Consider the following 20024-nt stretch of genomic DNA (forward strand, 5'->3'; position numbering starts at 1 on the left):
GCGGGTTGAATCTAATGTCGTCACTATCGATGGTACGATAAATATCCACCATCCGAAAAGAAAATTAATTCCGTTCACTAATGTGTTGATATCTGATTTAGCGAAAAAAATGCAAGCAGATGCAGCTCTCTTGTTTTAACCTATGGTCCCCTTCATACTACACAACTTCGCCAGCTAGATCAGTCTTATTAAGTAGACAAATCAAGTATTAGTTAACGCTTGATTCATAGCTAAGATTAGCCAAAAGAAAATCAAATGCGAACACAAATTAAGTCCCTATGAACTGAATTATTACGTCAAAATAACAAATTTCATAGAAGAACACAATTTTATTACAAAGATATCAAAGGTGGATTTGTAGTTCAATCTCCAACCTCGTTATTTTATGTGAGAATCATCGAACTTTCACGACAACATATAGAAGTTTGTAATATTTGGATACTTGGCAATGAGTACGTTATTTTCTGCAGATCATGCCAATGCCGTCTTCCACTCCACTGCTGCAACTCAGCATACCATATTGCCTCAGCAAGGAGACCACCTTGTCCCCAGGGGTGAACACGCAAGAGGCGCAGTCCGATAAGAGGAGAGAGCTCGTCCTGTACTTGTCCTCGCCGCCAACAACCGCCATCTCGACCCCGGGCTTCGCCGGGTTTGCAAAGTCCGCCCTGTAAGTCCTCCCCAGAACCCCGTCGACCCTCGGCGAGAGCCCGAAGAATCGGAACTGCACTTCCAGATGGGCGAAGCTGTCGTTTCTCGGTATTCCGTAGCCGTGTATCGTGTTGTCTTCCTCAGTGATCGGAACCACACTAACAAAGAGCTCTAGGGTTTCCTGAATGAGCAATGTGACGCTGTTCTTGCTCACTGTCCTCTCCAATTTGATCTCGTTGCGAGGCGAGTTCCATTCGGAATTGTGGGTTTCTGGTAAGGTTATGGACGTCCCGTCATATGAAAACCTTAGGTGGTCGATTTCATCGCTCCATGTCTCAGCCCTAGTGGCTTCAAGAGTGAATGTGTGGGAGCCGAACAGGAGACCCAAGGCTTGGATCCATGTGAAGTCGCGGGCTGTCCCGACGGGTCGGAGTCCAATGAACCGGGCATTGACTTGGAGATCGGTGTCGGATACCAGCGCATAGTGCTTGTTGCTCCTGCCGTGGAAATAGAAGACAATGTTGTCCCCACCAACGAACCGGGGGTCATAGCATGCGGCCCCCGTCCCGCTGCAATTCGGCTTGCGCTCTGCTCAAACGAAACGTGTTAGCTACATGACCCTCGTTCACTAGAGAAATGCCGTTTCATAAACTCCTATAGCAAATGACCCGACAATGCACAAATGGTCCAAAGATCGAAGGTTGATTCGGACGCTGTCTGTGATTACTTACTTCGGCAGACAGCTTCGCACTTGGGCGAGTAGCAATCCAGATAGCAAGCTTTGGCCATGGGATCTTCGGGCTTCACCTGAGGGCACTCGACCGGACATGTCACGGGCTTTAGGAAGCACTCGCTCCTGCGACTGTTGCACGTCACCTGCTGCCGTTTTGCTTTCGCCGAGCTCGCCGTGCCGGCATCCACCGGCGTCTCCAAAGAAGCACTCATGAGCACAAACGTCATGATCAACATCAGCCGACGAACACTGACAAATGCAAACTCCATAATTTTTTTTTCCCCTCCTGAGTTATGATTGCAGATGTTATGAGGTACAGAGACACGAAAATCAGCCTCGGGCTCTTTAAATAAGTTCTCGCACGAAGTGGGTTTTTGCTAGATGTTAGGCAAAGTCTAGTACCTGCTGGTCAGATTGTAGAATTATAGGCTAAGACTAACTATTAGTAAATCAACACGACTGAAGTTTTGAACAATTTCACAATTTTGGTTTAGTCATCTTCAAAATTGACGCTTTACGGTTCGCGCATTACTCTGTTTGATATTTTCACTTTAGTCCATGATCTTGGAAAGATTGAGATTTCAGTTTCTGAACCTTTGGTGTCTGTTGAATATCGAAATAATGTTGAACGTAGGTCACAATGGCTGAGATTGCATTCGAGTTCTATGGTTCGGTATGCAAGTCTGTGTCGCTATTCAAATACGTCGCGGTTTAGCTTGGTCGAGTACAAGAATTAAAAATAAATAAATTCGGAAGTTTAGGGCTAAAACGCATTTATTAACAAATGTGTTGACTATAACGCGAAAATGCCAAACTTGAGGGACCATGGATTACAATTTTTTTTTTTTTTTTATAAATTTGGGAAGAGTTTGGTTCTTGTATAAATGGAAGGAGAGTTAAGTGGTGGGTTGCCTAACTGGTTGCTTGGCGTTTCGCATAAAATTAAAGTAATGCACATCGAACTAACAATATTGCGTGCGGTTTCGTTTTATTAGGAAACCCCAGGTTTTGGATCCATTAAATGAGTCAATATCTGGAGATATCTCAATTAATGAATTGTATGTTTGTTAGGATTACTTGGGGAAAAGAATATTATGCTTCATAATGTATAAGGTTAGCAAGTACAAATATAAGGAGGAAAATTTACCCAATAAATCTTAAATTTGATGCAATTGTGCTTGATTCGGACCCAAACTTTCTTTTTTTGGGTTTTTGCCGATTCAATCTCAAACTTTTTGCAATTGTGTCATTTTAGTCCGTCCCGCGACATAATTTTTTGTGCTTGTTGAATATTTTTATTTATTTTCTGTCTCTCCTTTTTATTTCTTTTCTCTTCTTCTTCTAGCGGGTTGCCGGATCTAGGCGACAGTTGGCGAGTCAACGAAGCTTGTCCACCCCTGCCAAGGCTCACGTTGCCCAATGATGGCGGGGCTCCACCTCGCTAGTGGCCTAGGTGTAGACATGGCCAAGGGTCGGTTTGGGCCTGGAATGCGCTTGTGGAAGAACTGGAACCGGCCCGGCCCCTCACGAGCCGATTCCAGTTTTAAAAAATTAGGAACCGGCCAAAAAAAATTGAAGAAAGAGCCGGCTCTTTCCCTCCCCCGGGCCCCACCCCTCCTCCCTCTCCCCCCCAAACCAAAACCCCTTTTGGTCGTTGCAATTATGAAAACCCCCCTACACTTTTTTTTTTTGCTTCTATAATTTCTATAAATACCATTCCATCTCATTTCATTTTTTCTCATAATTTCTCTCAAATTCAATCAAATTCTCTCAATTCTCAATTCTCTCAATCTGCTGAATCCCGGCTCAATTCTGTCAATTTTTTGAGTTGCCTTTCCGCTCAATTTTCTAAAAAAAAGGTAAGTGGAAGCGGAGGCGGTGACAAGGGAAAGAACTCGATGCCGATGGGGATAGGGGAATCTGATTATCTTCAACCTCATGATCAATATAATCCTCGTGAGTTTACATGTTGGGTAGACGATGATGATATTATCAACTATGTTCCCAACGTCGAGCATGTCCCAATGCAAGAAAGTCTTCATCTTCCTACCAATGTTGAAGAAACATCGACAACAAAGGAGCTGGAATAGCAAGCCCGGGAGAGTACATCCAACTTATGGCAACACTTCAACAAGGTGCATGTAAGTGGAGACAAGTACAAATAAATTGGAAACATTATACCAAATCATACAATTTTAATAAAGGAGACAGCTATGGAACATACCGTTGGCATCCGACGCAAAAACATGTAATGCAAGCGAGGATCGACACCAGGCAACAACAAATTTTCGGGTACACCAATCCTAACACTTCTCCTTTATTTCGTTATAGCGATGAACTTTATAAAGAAACATTAGCTCAATATGTTGCCATTGAATATTACTTTCTATTACTAGTGAAAATTTTGGTTTGAATTTTTTGATCAACACCGCATGTACTCCACAAGTAAAACATGTTTCGAGAACTACTCTTAAATGCGAACTTTTTAGGGTGTATAAAAAATAAAAAAAGGTTTTGCAAAACCTTTTTACGGATTTCAATGGACGTGTGCATATAAGTAGCGATATTTGGAGTGATCCTTGGTAAATTCAATGTTATATTAGTATCACAAGTCATTGGATAGGTGACGATTGTAACATTCAAAAAAGTGTACTTGCATTTCGAGTGTTTGATGAAAGGCATACCGCCAATAATATTTATAGAATAATTATGTAAGTTTTAGAAGAATTTATTTTGATTAATAAATTTTTTTCAGTTGGTTTTGATACTTCTGTGTCAAATACCGCTCCACTTCCATTCTCAATTTAAAAAATATTTGTGAATCCTTTTTTGGTGGACAATTTTTTCACATTAGATATGCTTGCCATGTTTTAAATTTATGTGTACAAGATGGTTTACGAACTCTTGAGACTTTTCTCACCATAATAAAGAGAGTAACTAAATTTTTATGGAGTCGTCCCCAAGTTATGAAAGAATTGGGTAGATTTTGTAAATCACATGAACAAAAATCAAAAAGATTTTCAAAAGATGTTCCGACTTGTTGGAATTCTAACCACGAGTTGCTTCATCAATCTTTTGCTTATAAAGATTTATTATGTACATTTTTTTCAAATAATGTTTCCAAAATTACTTTACTCCCTCAAGATTAGGTTGTTTGCAATTTTTTTTTAGGTTTTTGAAAGTTTTTAATAATGCAACTTATACTTTATTTGATGTTTATTATCATACTACGCATTTATTTTTAATAAAGCATGTTAATATTGTTGGTATTTTTTGTGAATATGAGTAAGATGTTCACTTAGCTCCGACTATAATAGCAATGAAAGCAAAATGGCTGCATTATTATGCATGCATTCTTCTTATTTATTTGGTTGCTATTATTTTTTATCCACGTACTAAACTAGATGATTTGTATGATTATCTGAATGATTATTATTATGATTGTTTACATTTGAATGAAATAGTAGCTATTAAAACTATATAAGTAGAGGTTAAAAACGCTATAGTAGCATTATATAATGAATTTTATAATAGATATGGTTTATGTAATAGTGGATCTTCTCAACCTAGTAGCTCACAAAGGGAGGAGAGTGGTAGACATAGTAGAAGGCACAATCTGCTAATTAATAGACTAAAAAGACAAAAGGGACCAATATGTAATATTTTCAAATTAGAAAATTATTTAACCATTGCTTTTAAGTTCCGTGATTCCGAACACAATACTGATTTCAAAATTCTAGAGTGGTGGAAGGCTCATTCAATCCAATTTCCAATCCCCGCTCTCATCGCAAGACATATGTTAGCAACTCCTTCTTCAACGGTTGCAGTTGAACAAGCATTTAGCGCTAGAAGATTAATTTTGGACGACCGCCATTCAAGATTAAATCCGGATGCGGTGGAGGCTCAAGCTTGTGTCCATGATTTGACAAAGGTTAAATTTCGACAACAAGAGATGGATCGAGATGACGAATTCTTCAATGATAATAGTGGAGATACCACCGCCACAGGTACCACACGGATAGTGACAATTGACGATGAGGTAAGTTGGGGTTATCAAAGGTAAAAGAACTACATGAGCTTTGATTTTTCTATCCCCAAGAAGATATGTAGGCACTTAATGATAATTCATTAAGTTCAAATTCATTCCCTCTCCCCTTTTTTTCTCCCAAATTTGATTACAATGTACAATTTAACTATAATTTATAATTGATAATTTTTATTTTTTAATTTCATAATTTATTATTTAAAATTAAATTTTAAATTTGAAACCGGAACCAGGCCTTGAACCCGAAGGGAGCCGGCGGTTCACGGCCCATGGCCATGTCTAGCCGTACACAAGTTTTGACACTTGTAGTGTACTTAAGCCCTCAAAGGAGGATCCCGAAACGTGACGCTTATCGTTAGAGAAGTTGGTCTTTGCCCTAGGCGCGGCATCTCGAGAGGGTCGGGCCACAAATTTCAGGTAGACAAGATTGAGGTACTAGTAGACCCGGCCCCGCGTGCGATGCTTTATAAACCGGACGCTTCCGGATGGCTAATTAGTGAGGCGGCAGAGTTGATCCAATGCGATGTTCGGGTCCTACTAAGAACTGCAAGGGCTGAGAGGGCCAATCGGGGACGCCCCATGTTCAATCGGGGTCAATATGGTTTATCGAGAGATTCTCGTGGTGACTTGTTCAAGATCATATTAATAGATAAGATCGGATCTCGGAGCAGTGCAAAGGCTAAGACAAACGCTTTGTTGATTAGAACGTGGATTGTCTCCGTGCAATGCCACAAGCCCGCTATTGCTAAGAGCTCGCATGAAAACACTTCTTCAATCGAGAATGGCTTCTAGCAAGAAGTTGGTTTTTCTACTTTTGCTTTTGAGTAGAAGTTGATTTTTCAATTTTCGCTTCAGAAGTTGATTTTTGGTTGAGAAATGCATTTGATAACTGAAATAAATTTCAGCTTCCGACAGAGAAGAGGAGTTCGCAATAGAAGCCATTCGGGACCGAGAGAAGTGAAAATTCTTTACTTCTCGGATGAGACTCAAAAAACGATTAGGCAAGATTTTTCACTGCGGAATTGAAAAACACAACCGGAAGTCAATTTTTTTATCAAACGGCTTTCTACTTCGATCGGGTTTTTATCAAACGTATTTTTTTGCTAGATGGGCTTTTGGCGGAGAAATAAAAATTTTGAAGTGTTTTCTTGCGGGCCCTAAGTTTCCACTGAATTATGGGTAGACCCAGCTTCACCTCGTTCGTTGATGTTGTGCATGCATGTGTTTCCCATTCCAAGCTGTCATTGACATTCTCATTTCTCTGTTTTGTGTTTACATGCTTGTCTTTTGGGCGGAGCCGAGAGTCGAGTGGTTGCTCCATGGGAACTTATGGCAAATGTGTTAGGATTCCACGCACGATCACAACTGGATCTTCCAACTTGATCGGAGCGATCAACTATACTGTTCATTTTTAGAACTTCAGTTCTTTAATTTTCAAATTTTTGCTACTTTCCAAAAGAGATACGGCCTTTTTTATGATTGTTTCCCTAGAGAGTTTTTGGCGAAATATTAGAACCACTATCTAATATTATTCTCGTTTGAAACTTTGTTGTATCCCGGAGGATCTTTGCCGATAACCATTAGCAACATTGTGAGGCAAATAATTTCTTAAAGAGAGTACTATCACGCCTTATAGTCCGAACCCATTTGCTAGATTTCTCAACATAAACCACCCTCAATCGGGCATTCACCTGGTGGTGGGTCTCTCGTCGGGCTACTCAACGACACATGTTGATAGCCTATAAGTTAGTGTGAAATCCGTCATTATCAACTATACACGTTTTTTTTTTGGGAAAAATATGTTGACTATCGACGAGGATAGGGAGCGATCGCAAAGACCAGAAAGGGCACCGACACATTGTGGCTCCCGGCCAGCAGATTTTTTTAGGACGAAGAAAAGGGTCGAGAAATAAACCGGATCACTCCATCGAATCGGAGGAGAGTTTCCCTAGACTATAAATACACGTGAAACAGGAGCTGACCTTAAAAGATGCGTGTTGGTCCAAGACAGGGTTGATCCTATACTTTGAGCGTTCACAGCAGGTGACTTCTTATAATTTTGATTTTTGGTAATTTTAGTCGATGCACTTTGCATAACCACCGTCCAAATATTATGTCGGTGTTTTCCAGGAAAGCGCCAACATGACAAAGAACTAATACGCGGGAGGCCATTAGTCTTGCTCGGGGTTGACTAATCATTGTCCCTTAAAGTCTTTGATCCTTCTCATTCTTGACTATTGTCGCGACCTAAAAAAAAATAAACGGGTTAATTTTCGGGCTAATGGATTATCAGGTTAATTAATTAACTAACCTAACTCGGACTCTCCCAAGTCCATACCAAATCGCAACTTAAGGTTCAAATAATTAACATGCAATGTGATTTGAATTTGGAGTCGCCACTAATCATTTTCGGTAGGTTGATTAGAAACCTAAATAAAATAGCGGGAGAAAACTATCTTATTTCCGCGAACCGGAGATTTTGAATTCGGGGATTTGGTTACGTCGGATTTCTCTAACGCCCTTTCGGTACCATTTTCATGAAAAATATTTGATTTGGCAATTTTGATGGATTTTACTCGAAATTCAAAGATGCAATTTTTTTGGTTTTTTCTTCTTTTTTATGGGGATGTAAAACATTGAACTTTGTACGATATACACCATGGGTGATTTAGAAAGAAAGAAAATGCAGCCAATCACGAATATTTATAAAAATAAATTAACATGTAATAATGCTAAAATTTGAAACACGTGGCATGTCTAAAATAAACAAATAAATATTCAAACCAAACGATTACATTTTTGTAGATCGAGATGGAAAGGATTACCTTCTATTACACAAAATCTTACTCACATACACGTTATAGTTCCCTTCAAGATCTCGGAGCTGGAAGAACGCGGCTGTCGTCGAAAATGGCAAGCAATGGCGTTGTTGGGTGGCGAGAGGCGAAATATGTGTCGGGACTCGTCGAAGATGATGCTCGACTAAAATTCTTTTCTTCACTCTCGAATTTTCTCTTCTTATTTTTCTCAAGAACTCTCTTTTTCCTCTCTAAAAATTCCTCTCAAAAACTCTCTCAAAACTCTCTCAATTCTCTTCCACTCCCCTCTAAAACTCTTCTCAAGAGCTCTCTACCTTCTCTATCACAAAAATTCTTCTCCTAAAACTCTTCTCAAGAGCTCTCTTTTATAGGCAAAGTTCTCCATCCTTCATTCTTCATCTTCACTTCTTCACCTTCCATTTTCATCTTCTCTTCTTCATCTTCATTTCTTCATCTTCCATTTTCATCTTCCCTTCTTCATATTCATCTTCTCTTCTTCATCTTCCCTTCACCATCTTCCTTTCATTATCTTCTCTTCACCATCTTCCTTTCATTATCTTCTCTTCACCATCTTCCTTTCTCCATCTTCTTTTGGTATTTGCAATGCAGTCCCTGAAGTTTCAAATCTTCTCGGTGTATTTTTCCATCCCGTGCCTAGTCTAGACGCATGCTAAATTAAGTGTTCTGCTTGCCCAATTATATGCCAATGCAATGTACGCTAAAAATAAATATGTGAGATGATTTTTATTTAGAACTAAAATTAGTTCTAATTTTTATGCAAAAAATAGATTGGTCAAAATTTAGGCGTCAACAGCTGCCCCTCTTTGAGTGGAGGCTCGTAGAGGTTTCGCTCAAAGACAAAATTGAATCCTAAATTTTGATAGTGCAAATTATGGATGAACTTTTTGGCGGGAGTTTTAATCCCATTTTTTTTTAATGTAATGAAGTGATGCATGATATGCAAGACTGTAAATAACATGTGTCATAATTCCTCTTTTCCATGTTAGAGAAACCTGTACATGGATCGCATACAAGAATACATGTTTTACCAAATTTCTCGTAAGCTAATGGTTCTCTTAATTTCCAAGTTTCTTTTTGCAAATGCAAGGATTTTAAGGTATCGGTGCCTTATCCGTTACTGCAGGCTTCTTTCTGGTGCGAGACGGCGCAAAATATGTGTGTCGTTCGAGATCACAAGAGCTACGTCGTTGTGAGTCGAAAGAAGTGAAATCAAGTTCACAAGAGCTACGTCGTTGTGAGTTGATTAAATGTTGAAATCGCCAGTGCATATGTCTTCACGATTCGACAAAGGGGAATCAAAATCATAAGAGCTACGTTATTATGATTTGGTTTGGATCAAAACCATGGGTGCTAATGTCTTCATGATTTGATAAAGGAGCCGAAAATCATAAGAGCTATGTCATTATGAGTCGACTAAAGGTCAAGATCACCGGTGCATACGTCTTCGTGATTCGAGACCGAAATCATAAGAGCTACGTCGTTATGATTTGATAAGATGTCAAGATCGCCAGTGCATATGTCTTCACGACCTGACGGAAGAGGCATATTGCCCGAATTGAACAATATTTGATAGGAGCACCATCGAATGGAATCGATAAGTATAAAATGGGCATATTGCACGAATTGAATCATAACAACTATCATCGGAAGAGTTGTTAATTTGAAAAGGGGTTGAGAAAACTTACATGGGTTCTCCAAACGATTAATCAAGGAACGAAACAGATTGCTCGTATCGTACCTGGTAGGCATTTGCCAGCAAAACTTGCTCATTCAATAATCTTTGGATGAATTTCGAGACCTTGGGAGGGAACTCGAACATCGGGAATGTATTACCTATCATAGAATGTCGGAGGTAACACACACAAACATATTCAACAATGAGTATAATGCAATCACTCATACTATGGTTCATGCATAACCATTCCGTCAAGTTTGCATTACCAATTTTGTCAGGGAGGTTCTCACATTACGAATACCTCGAATGTGAGCTGAATGGGGGACTTCGGTCCAGAAAGGGCTTTCTCTCACTCTCGAGAAAAGCTATTTATCCTGTCTGCGGGATTCAAGAGAAATCACTCAATCTTTCCATCATCGCATTCGATAAGGATCCAAGTAATCTCGCAATTGATACGACCGAGCCGATCCGGAGGTCTTGATTAGGACCGAAATGAGGGCTAGGTCAAAGGTTTTACAAAGGGGACTCTAGTTGAGTCAAGGTCTTGAAATGAATTTCTTCATCATCCGCTCCAGATTTACAAGTCAAGAACCCCGCAAAAATGAGAGAGAAATAATCTTGCTCGAACTTCTTCGAGTGATGCTTAAAATCATTTAACTCTACGTTAACTCAAGTGCCCTAATCGGAAGAGACTTTGGAGGGTTATAACGTAAGCTAGGATTGGGGACTAAGGAACGAAAAGGCTCGTTTTGGCTCAGAAACTATATGAGAAGGTGCTTGATGTTGGTGATCATCGTCAACTAGTCACCGATCTTGGTCTTCTAGAAATATCTTCAGAAAGAATACCATCATTGAATGAGAGATGGTAGTTTTCTACTGAAAATTGCACTTTGCAAACCGACTTCTTGGGGAGTCTTCTTCACAACAAGTGTCTGTCGAGGATTTGCAAGAGACACAATGCAAACATGTATATGGAATTTACAACTTAACATGCAAAAATGTACATTCAAAATTCAGAAGTACTTTACAAATGAATGTGCATTGGCCTTACTTTTGGTAGGCACTTTGCTTTTCCTATGCTTGAAATTTTCATATGAGATCGGCCTTTGCTTTTCTTACTCCCGACTCTCATTTTTCTTTTTTTCTTCTTTTTTTCGAGAAGAGATTTCTTTTCCTTTTTCTTTGAGAGCTCTTCGACATCTCTTTATTTTGCTTTTTTTTGTTTTTATTTTATTTTATTTTTTTTCGAGAGCGGGCCCTTCTCCTTTAAGCCGAGTTTGCCTCTCTTTTTTTTTTACAATCCCATGATTTTGAACCGGGAATTACAACAAACATAATGATCATTCGGGAATTCTCTGTCGACCCGACCATCTCCAATTCTAATCCTTGGGAAAATGCTATCTTCGTCTTTGGAATGAGCAAATGATCACCAACGGGGGTTTAAGAAATGAATTTGCGGGCTCAAGTGGGCTATGCAAAGAATGAAGTGTATAGGATAGAGAAGTGAATGCTCTTCATCATCCTAAGGCACTTGAATTAAAATTCGAGTATAAATGCAAAGAAACACCCGAAGATTAATGTTAGTCCGAGCAAGAAAATTTCTAACCATTTACCTCGTGTTGCCGCTGGAATTAACTCGTCTGGACCCCGATGTGGGGTGGTTCTTGACAGGGGTAAAGAAATGAAACCACCGCTCAAAAGGGGTAATCAATGGATCACCTGTAGTGTTTAGGATAGAGAACTGAATGCCTTTGTCATTTCGGCTATCGTACCTTTCGCGAGAAAACTCTTTACCTCGGGGAATGCGGAATTTAGCCATCGTTCAACTCTCTTGAAAAAATGGGACGTGTTTGGGAAAGGATTGCCTTTCATCATCCCCGCCTGCCCCATTCCATACATTTGATGTATTTTATGTAGTTCATGTTCCTTATTCAGAGTTGGTAAATTAAACATGAGGAACAGTCATGCGCAAACTATGCAATGTATGAGTGTTTTTGAGCATCTAAAATGCAGCAACTTTTTATCTTGGTGGATGAATTCGCAAGCACATAAGAAACTTCTTAGGGGCGTGGATTGGGAGTTGCCCCTGCTCATGCAAATGAGTTGCAAAACTTCATTATCTGGTTCGAGACATGAGATTGTCAAAGGCTTCAGGAATTTCTTATTTCATTAATTTTTCGGGGAGAATGGATACTTCCCTATCCGGAAGGGCGGTGACCCCTGTAAAAATCAAAAGGGAAAGCATCAATGTACGTTCTCATGTTCTAAACGAGTTGAAACGATACCGCTTTACCCTTGTACGAATTTCTTGTGAACTTTGAATTGAAAAGATCAACTCATCTGGATCGGATTGTATGTCCGGGATGTTATCTCTCCGGTTTTGTAACCATCGGGGCTGAGCTTCAATCGGCATTGAATCGCGAAGCAAAAAGGTTTTTATTAATCTTTGTACATTGATGCCAAATCCCGGGATCGAACCTGGGATGCATCGGACCATTGTCATTCCCCCAACCACCAGGTCGTGGTGATGTTGGCATCCACGGTTGGTTCGCTTTTTGCTATATTGTTCTCAAAACAGTTGGCAATCCCCTGTTGAGAATGAAATAAGATTAAATTAGAGTTTGAAATGATCGAGAGCCAATTGGGACGATACGGAGTTACCCATCTTTGAGCCCGCTTGGCCTTTTACTCGTATTCTCCCAAGTAAGGCTATTCGGAATCTCTCGTTACGGGCGTTCGGAGGCGTCGTCCACAAATTGATTTGCTACAGGCCTAGCTTAACAAGGAACTCACGCATTTGATAAGGGAGGAGAAAATTCGCCTTTTAACTCTAGGCAAATTCTAGACAACTAGAAAGTAAAAAAAATATCCCACGCAGGGGAACTATACATGGAATCAAAGAAGTATTCATGCGAGATTGGTTCCACCTCTCTTGCTGGCCATTCCAATGATCGACTGATTTTGTCTTGGATTATACACCAACGATCGTTGTTCAAGGATCCATAATCACTTGCTTCGGATCACAACTCGGAGGTCCTTGACTCCGAACCGGGCGATCAATGTGGTGAGCTCATCATCAAAGTAATCTTCGATTGATACTCGAATTGGGTAGTGTTACTTGCTAACACTAGCGACGGATTTCCCACTTTGTTTTCACCGTGAGCGATCGACCCCTTGAGCTTGAACTTCCGCCGTTGCTCGGAAACTTGTAGGGATGATCAACCGGTCTGCTTGCTAGAACCACCAGCGGAAGGTTGGTATGACATGTATTCTTGATTGGGAAGTGGCCGAGTACCTTTTGCTCGGTAGATTTTCCCGGTATTGATCTTCCAATCAACTTTGGTCCTGTCGTGTTGGTCCCAACCTCGCATCGTGCTTCCTCGCCTTATCTCTAACCCTTTGAAGGTGATTCGTGACACTTTGCATGGTGAGTCCGTCTATATTCATTATTCTGTACAGACCATTGGTCGTCTTGAATTGATTCCTAGCCGTCGAACCGCCTCAATGAATATAGAATGAAGCTTGGCGGACCAAAGGGGCCTTTTCTTTTGGACAAAATCGTCGTCATCAGCTTGGTCGTAGTTTTTTTGTTCGAGTAATTGCTTCCTTACGACATGCTGCCAAATGTTTTGGAGCATTCGAACGCAGATCGGCTTCGTAGGACGTCTCGAGCACCATGTAATGTGGCCCTCGTTATGAACTCGCGATCATTACTTGCCGATACTACGATGACCTGTATGTCTAACTCGGAATCAATGATCTTTAAGAGACCGAAACCGTCCATATTGATCCCTACCACGGCCGTGACGACGATGTCAAACTCTTCTTTGTACCGCCTCAGCACTTCTAAGGCATCCGTTGCCTTCGCATAAGCAAAAACCCCGTACATGCAACTTCTCAGATAGCAACGAGGATTGAGAGGGAAACGGGGTTGCCATCAATGGCCATGACTCGCAGATCCTCGGGATAGGAAGGTTCCCATACTTCCGCTTGGAATGAACGTGTTTTTCTTTTAAAACCTTCCATATGTAGACCGAAAATGGCTGTTTCGACTAGAGAATGAGCTTTAGATGTTCTTGGACTTGCAAAAACAAATTGCCCGAAAATCACAAAAGCGATGATGGCCTTTCGTGACGGATTCCGAAGGTCGCTAGGTGTATGGAGACTTCAAGTTCTTTATAAACTTCCTCTCTTTTTTTTATTAGTCTTGCGAGACGGGTTTTCGCTTTCTCTACGAAAGAGGACAGCTTTTTCTCTCCTTTTCGGTCTTAGTGCCTTGGATCCGTTTCGTAATAACTCTCATCTCTCACTCCATCTATCATCTTCTTCCTTTTCTGATATGGAGGAGCCCTCAAATCTTTTCACTTTCTCTACAAACGAGGCGAGTTACTTCCCTCCTCAAATCTTTTCGCTCCCTCCTACGAGCGAGGCGAGTTATTTCCCTCTTCAAATCTTTCCGCTTTCTCCTACGAACGAGGCGATTATTTCCCTCCTCAAATCTTTTTGCATCTACCTATGTGAAGGCTTTTAATGCTTTTTCTTTCGGCGTTCAGTCAAATCGACAAAGAATTCACGCATTTAAGCATGACGATATTTGCGGATAATCTTGTTCTTTGCCCCTTGATTATCTCTAGGCGTAAAAGGAAGAATGTCTCGCATGGGGACTTTGTAACAAACAGTACATTCATTCACGCATGTCTCTACTTCTCTTGAGAATTCATAAGGGCTAGCTAGTAATGCTCAAAAGAGTGATATTTTGAAAGCCCATAATAAAAACTCAAGCTTCATGTAGGCTACTGATTCGGAGTTTCATCGGTGTTGAATTGGCCGATTGTGACATCGTGGAAACTCCAATTGTAGTGATGCATGTCACTTCCCTCGAAAGGCATCGGTTACGCCTCCGCAAGGCCGACTTTGCGGGATGTATCCCCAACGAAATCCGATTGTGCGAGAACTTGCTCGGGAGGATGAATCGATAAATGAGCATTTTCAATGCTCGGATGTGGCTCATCAAGGAACATGCCACTAAAGGTGATGGGGTTCTTTGCGAGACATGGCAAATAGCGATGTTAAGAGCATCCCTATACCTCTTGATCTCTCTTCGAAGCTCTTCATTTTCTTCCTTTAGAGACGCAAGTTCATGACTTTCACTGCGAACTTTTACTCGGGCCCGCTTGTTTTGAAACCAAAACCTGACCTTCAAGGGCTCCATTCCTAGCTTCCGGCTCAACTCATTTTTTCGTTTCCCGTTCACGTAAGGGCACTCCTTGAAGGCAGCTTCGAGCTCTTTGATTTGATGTTTTCTTTTACGGGGTTGACTACGGTTTGCTGCTGCTGCTATTGTTGTTCTTGTTATCGAGATCTTGAACTTCACCGCCAAGGGAGTTGGGTTTTACGGCCTTCGCTTGGATCCGGCCTCGAAATTCAGCGGTTCATTCTCGGGGATGTCTAGGTTGGTTGCCTCCAAGTAAGTCTTTGGTAGCCTCCAAACATGTTGGATTGAAATACTTCTTACTTCCTTTTGTTCACTCTACTCTCCGTTGTATGCTTACTCTCTCCAAATTCTTCCGAGTAAACATGCATGTTCCGTAGTCTCCCTTTTAACGTGGATGAAAACCACCAAGCCGGTGCTTCTCCCAAGATTTCATGTTTCCCGCTCTGTCTTCTTCATTTCCTTCGACATCTTTGGGACCCTCAAATCTTTTTCTGCAGTATGCTTGTCCCTCTTTTAATATGGCGAGACCTTTAAGTCATTTCGCAACTTTTTCGAATTGGTGAGCCTCGAGATGGTAGATCCAGTGATTCACGGACGAAACGTCTGTAGTTTTGCCCGAGATAATTAACTCGGCCCCCACAATAATTATTGCTATAACTTTTTCTGCCCTTTAAATTAGGATTTAACGCCGAGACGATTATCGCTTTCATATCTTCATCTCCAACCTTCTAAGCACTCTTTCGCATCCACTCTTTTTTAGCGACTTCGACAACAATGGCCTCCCTCCCCGCACGCGTCTTCTCGGCTGAAGTTTTGGCCAAATGGGAGAAACTTTATAATCTCTTAGGCCGGGGCTACTCTTATATAGCCAACCATCCGGAGGTCGAAACCGAAATCCGTCTCATGTTTACGGATATGGACACCGTTTCTATTCAAGGTACCGAGTTAGAAAAGGAATATAGGATCTTCCCTACCCTCTTCACTAACTTCCTGGAGGCTTACCATCTTGCTCATCAAGATGTTACTTTGGCTCATCTTGTGAGAGCTCGCTATCGGGATCGGTCGGACAGACTTGGTGTTGGCCGGTCTTGTAGCCGACAATCATAAGAAGGCCCTTGACTATGGTAATGAACAAGTCTCGCTGCTGATTCGTGAGAGGGGAACTTGGTGGAACGTTTGGCCATGTCCCGGACCATCTTCGAGCGCGATCCGCTCGATATCGTTTGAAATTCCAATGCACATGGCTGGAAGAAAGGCTGGACGATCGACCCTGGATATAGCCCGCGGGAGAATGTTGATCCATGACTTGGAATCTGCCGAGTATCACGAGGACAGGGTGGCCAAGCTTAAAGAGAAATGTGAGCTCCTCCTCTTTAAGCTGGCGGATCTCGATTCTCGAAGCGATCGGTGTAGGCGGAGCATCAACCGTATGGAGAGTCGGTTAAACTCCTTTGTGATGCTCATTAGGGCTCGGTTTGGCTTTACGTTCCCACCCCGATGATCTGTTTGTAAGGTTTCCCGATGGATGGAATAAATGCAAGTTTTTCTTGATTTGCATTTCGCTTTCGCATTATTCCTTCTTCCATGTCTCGATGATTTTATCTTGGTCGTCATATTTTTTTGCAAGATAACCCCTTTACTTTGTGGATATGTAAATCTCACGCTCCCGATGATCAATTCAATTGGGCCGGAGAAACCCCCATTTGAAATAATCTCTCAACAAACGAATGCCCGAATGTGAACAACTCGCGGACCTGTCTTAATATTATAACTCGATTATGAAAACATGAGAGTAAATCAAGTATAATATTTTTTTACAGCATCGGAATTGATTGGATTGGTAAAGACACGACCATCCATCTCGGCTAGAATTAAAGCACCACCAGGGAGCACCTTCTTTACTATATATGGACCACCATAGTTTGGAGCGAACTTCCCTTCCGGGAGTGGGACCATTGGCAACAATTTTCGCAAGACCAGGTTATTGATCCGAAAATATCGAGGCCGAACTTTTTTGTTGAATGAATTAGCAACCCTCTGCTGATAACATTGGCCATGACATATAACCTTAAGTCTCTTTTCATCGATCGGATTCAATTGGCTCGCCCTCTGCTTGGATCCATTCGGCTTCCGTCAAGCATAGCTTGAGACAAGTATACGTAAGGAAGGAATTTCCACTTCAACCGGTAGAACAGCCTCCATTCCATATACAAGAGAATACGGGGTTGCCCCGGTAGATGTCCGGATCGAGGTCCGATACGCCATAAGTGCAAATGGCAACCTCTCATGCCAATCGCGATAATTTTCAGCCGTCTTCGCTAAGATTTTCTTGATGTTCTTATTGGCGGCTTCTCTTGCTCCATTCACTCGAGGACGATATAGGGAAGAGTTCGGATGCTTGATCTTGAACAATTCGTCCATTAGCTTGTTGTTTAAGTTCGAGCCATTGTCGGTGATTATAGCTTCGGGTGAACCGTATCGAGCAATGATATCCCGGCGGATAAAATTCACGATATTTCGTGCCGTGACCGCTAAATAGGATGCGGCTTCGATCCATTTGGAGAAATAGTCAATTGCCACCAAGATGAATCGATGGCCATTGGATGCTTTAGGGTTGATAGGGCCGATAACATCAATGCCCCACATAGAAAACGGCCATGGTTCGGATAAGCGATGCAACTCGTTTGGAGGGACATTAATCTTGTTACCATGAATCGACATTTGTGTGAGCTTCGGACATGCTGAACCGGGTTGGAAGTCCCATCATACTTCTCGAAGTCGGGCATCTTGAACTTCTCCAAGACCTTGTGACCGAAGTTGTCCGTAGGGGGGAACTAGAGCGAGGAAGCGGCGGGCTGGCGGCGGATGATTGAAATTTGGCGGTGAAGGCGGCCATCATTTCTTTCATCTTTCGGGACATCATCCCTTCAAAGCGCTCGGTCAAGGAGCCAAGTTTCTCGTCTAGGGCAGCACTAACGGCATCGTTAATGTCGGCCATCCTCTTTGCGGCGATCGAGTAATATGTGGAGGATCCGTGATAAATTACCTGCATACAGTAACAAACCCAAAATTAGTACAGGGAGCAAGAATAGCGAGCCGGCCCATGGCATCCCTCTAGACTCAAATGAACAAAGTGATTATGACCAAAGGATTGAAACATGTAATTTTCAGTTTGTCCGCTTTTACGAAAAAATTCGTATTAATTCGTACGTTGATCAAAACATGTCCAAATTTTACGAGCTTGTAGTTGAGAAGATGATGAACAACTTTTATGTTGGCCAATCAGACTAGAAATGCACGGATCAAATCAGTTTAATGTGTCTTTCCAAAAAAATCACGTTCAGAAAACTGTTATAACCGCATGTTGTTGAAAAAACGAAGGGCCATCTTAAATTATGAATTTAATTCTGAAATTTTGCAAGATATTAGTTGAAACATAGGTCTACAACTTTCGTGTTTGGCACTTACTCAAAGCTCGATCGTAGAATTTAGTAAAAATCGCACAACAGGAATAAGCCAAATCAGAATTGAGGACAACCGATGAAATTGTAAAAGCTACGGAAGCAAAGTGCGAAATTGGAAATAAGACAATGAAACTTCTAAACAATCAACCTAAACCATGGACCCGCCCAAAATAAAAATGAGATAACATGGTACAAGAGACAAGAAATTACCTCTCATACGAAGAAAATGCCAATCACAAAGACATGCGCATGAATTGTGAGTTTAAATCTTATTCTATCTATCCAAAAGGCTTTTGCAAAGTGAAATGATGAACGAAACGACATGTCGCAGCCTCGCGCAAGAGTCATCATGACTAGTCGCAACCTCGCGTACAATAGTCATGACTAGTCGGGTCCAATCACTTCGGCTTGGTTCGGTCGACAAGGGCAATTCTCATGCATCGTAGCCTCACGTGCATAAGAACGACCCTTGAACCATTTTAAAAAAAATTTCGGGATCCGGATGGGATAACCTTTAGCGAAGCCTTACCGCCAAGGTTAAAGGACCATCTAAATACCATCTTAAAACTATTAGTGTGACCCAGGTCCGGTCACGGGTTGTGTGCGGTGTAGTGCAAAGACGATAAATCATGCACAACAATTAAAAGCAAACACCGCTTCAATGATTCAAAAGTTAAATCACAATTCCAATTCACCAAGCCTCGCAAAACAAAGGGTTAGCCAATCACTCCTCCCCTTATAACTCCCAATCTGCAAAAACATTTAACACCTAAGAATGAGAATTCAACCAAAGTTTGCCAAATCAAGTGATTCCTTTTTCATGAAATTATCTGGCCTAAGTCCTCTTTGGGTCCCCAGCTGAGTCGCCAAGCTGTCGCGACCTAAAAAAAAATAAACGGGTTAATTTTCGGGCTAATGGATTATCAGGTTAATTAATTAACTAACCTAACTCGGACTCTCCCAAGTCCATACCAAATCGCAACTTAAGGTTCAAATAATTAACATGCAATGTGATTTGAATTTGGAGTCGCCACTAATCATTTTCGGTAGGTTGATTAGAAACCTAAATAAAATAGCGGGAGAAAACTATCTTATTTCCGCGAACCGGAGATTTTGAATTCGGGGGATTTGGTTACGTCGATTTCTCTAACGCCCTTTCGGTACCATTTTCATGAAAAATATTTGATTTGGCAATTTTGATGGATTTTACTCGAAATTCAAAGATGCAATTTTTTTGGTTTTTTCTTCTTTTTTATGGGGATGTAAAACATTGAACTTTGTACGATATACACCATGGGTGATTTAGAAAGAAAGAAAATGCAGCCAGTCACGAATATTTATAAAAATAAATTAACATGTAATAATGCTAAAATTTGAAACACGTGGCATGTCTAAAATAAA

At 41.2% G+C, this 20024-nt stretch overlaps 2 protein-coding genes across 2 annotated transcripts in view; both read right to left on the reverse strand.

The window, feature by feature from the left end:
• Positions 1 to 20024, reverse strand: part of LOC115739662 (equilibrative nucleotide transporter 3-like) — a 469706-nt gene that overhangs the window by 133015 nt on the left and 316667 nt on the right. The window lies entirely within an intron of this gene.
• LOC115739726 lies at positions 300 to 1684 on the reverse strand. The gene is made up of 2 exons (XM_048285731.1): positions 1383 to 1684; positions 300 to 1239 (listed from the first exon to the last, which is right to left on the reverse strand). Exons 1-2 carry the CDS (start codon positions 1651 to 1653, stop codon positions 458 to 460), a joined length of 1053 nt encoding a protein of 350 aa, XP_048141688.1. The 5' UTR covers positions 1654 to 1684; the 3' UTR covers positions 300 to 457.

Source organism: Rhodamnia argentea, chromosome 9 (genome assembly GCF_020921035.1).
Source record: "Rhodamnia argentea isolate NSW1041297 chromosome 9, ASM2092103v1, whole genome shotgun sequence".
Lineage (NCBI taxonomy): Eukaryota > Viridiplantae > Streptophyta > Magnoliopsida > Myrtales > Myrtaceae > Rhodamnia > Rhodamnia argentea.

Excerpts from the sequence above, each read along its gene's own strand:
- LOC115739726 (XM_048285731.1), bottom strand. The coding sequence starts at position 1,653 with ATGGAGTTTGCATTTGTCAGTGTTCGTCGGCTGATGTTGATCATGACG. Across the intron at positions 1,240-1,382 it reads GTGCGAAGCTGTCTGCCGAA|AGCGCAAGCCGAATTGCAGC; the intron begins GTAAGTAATCAC and ends TCGTTTGAGCAG.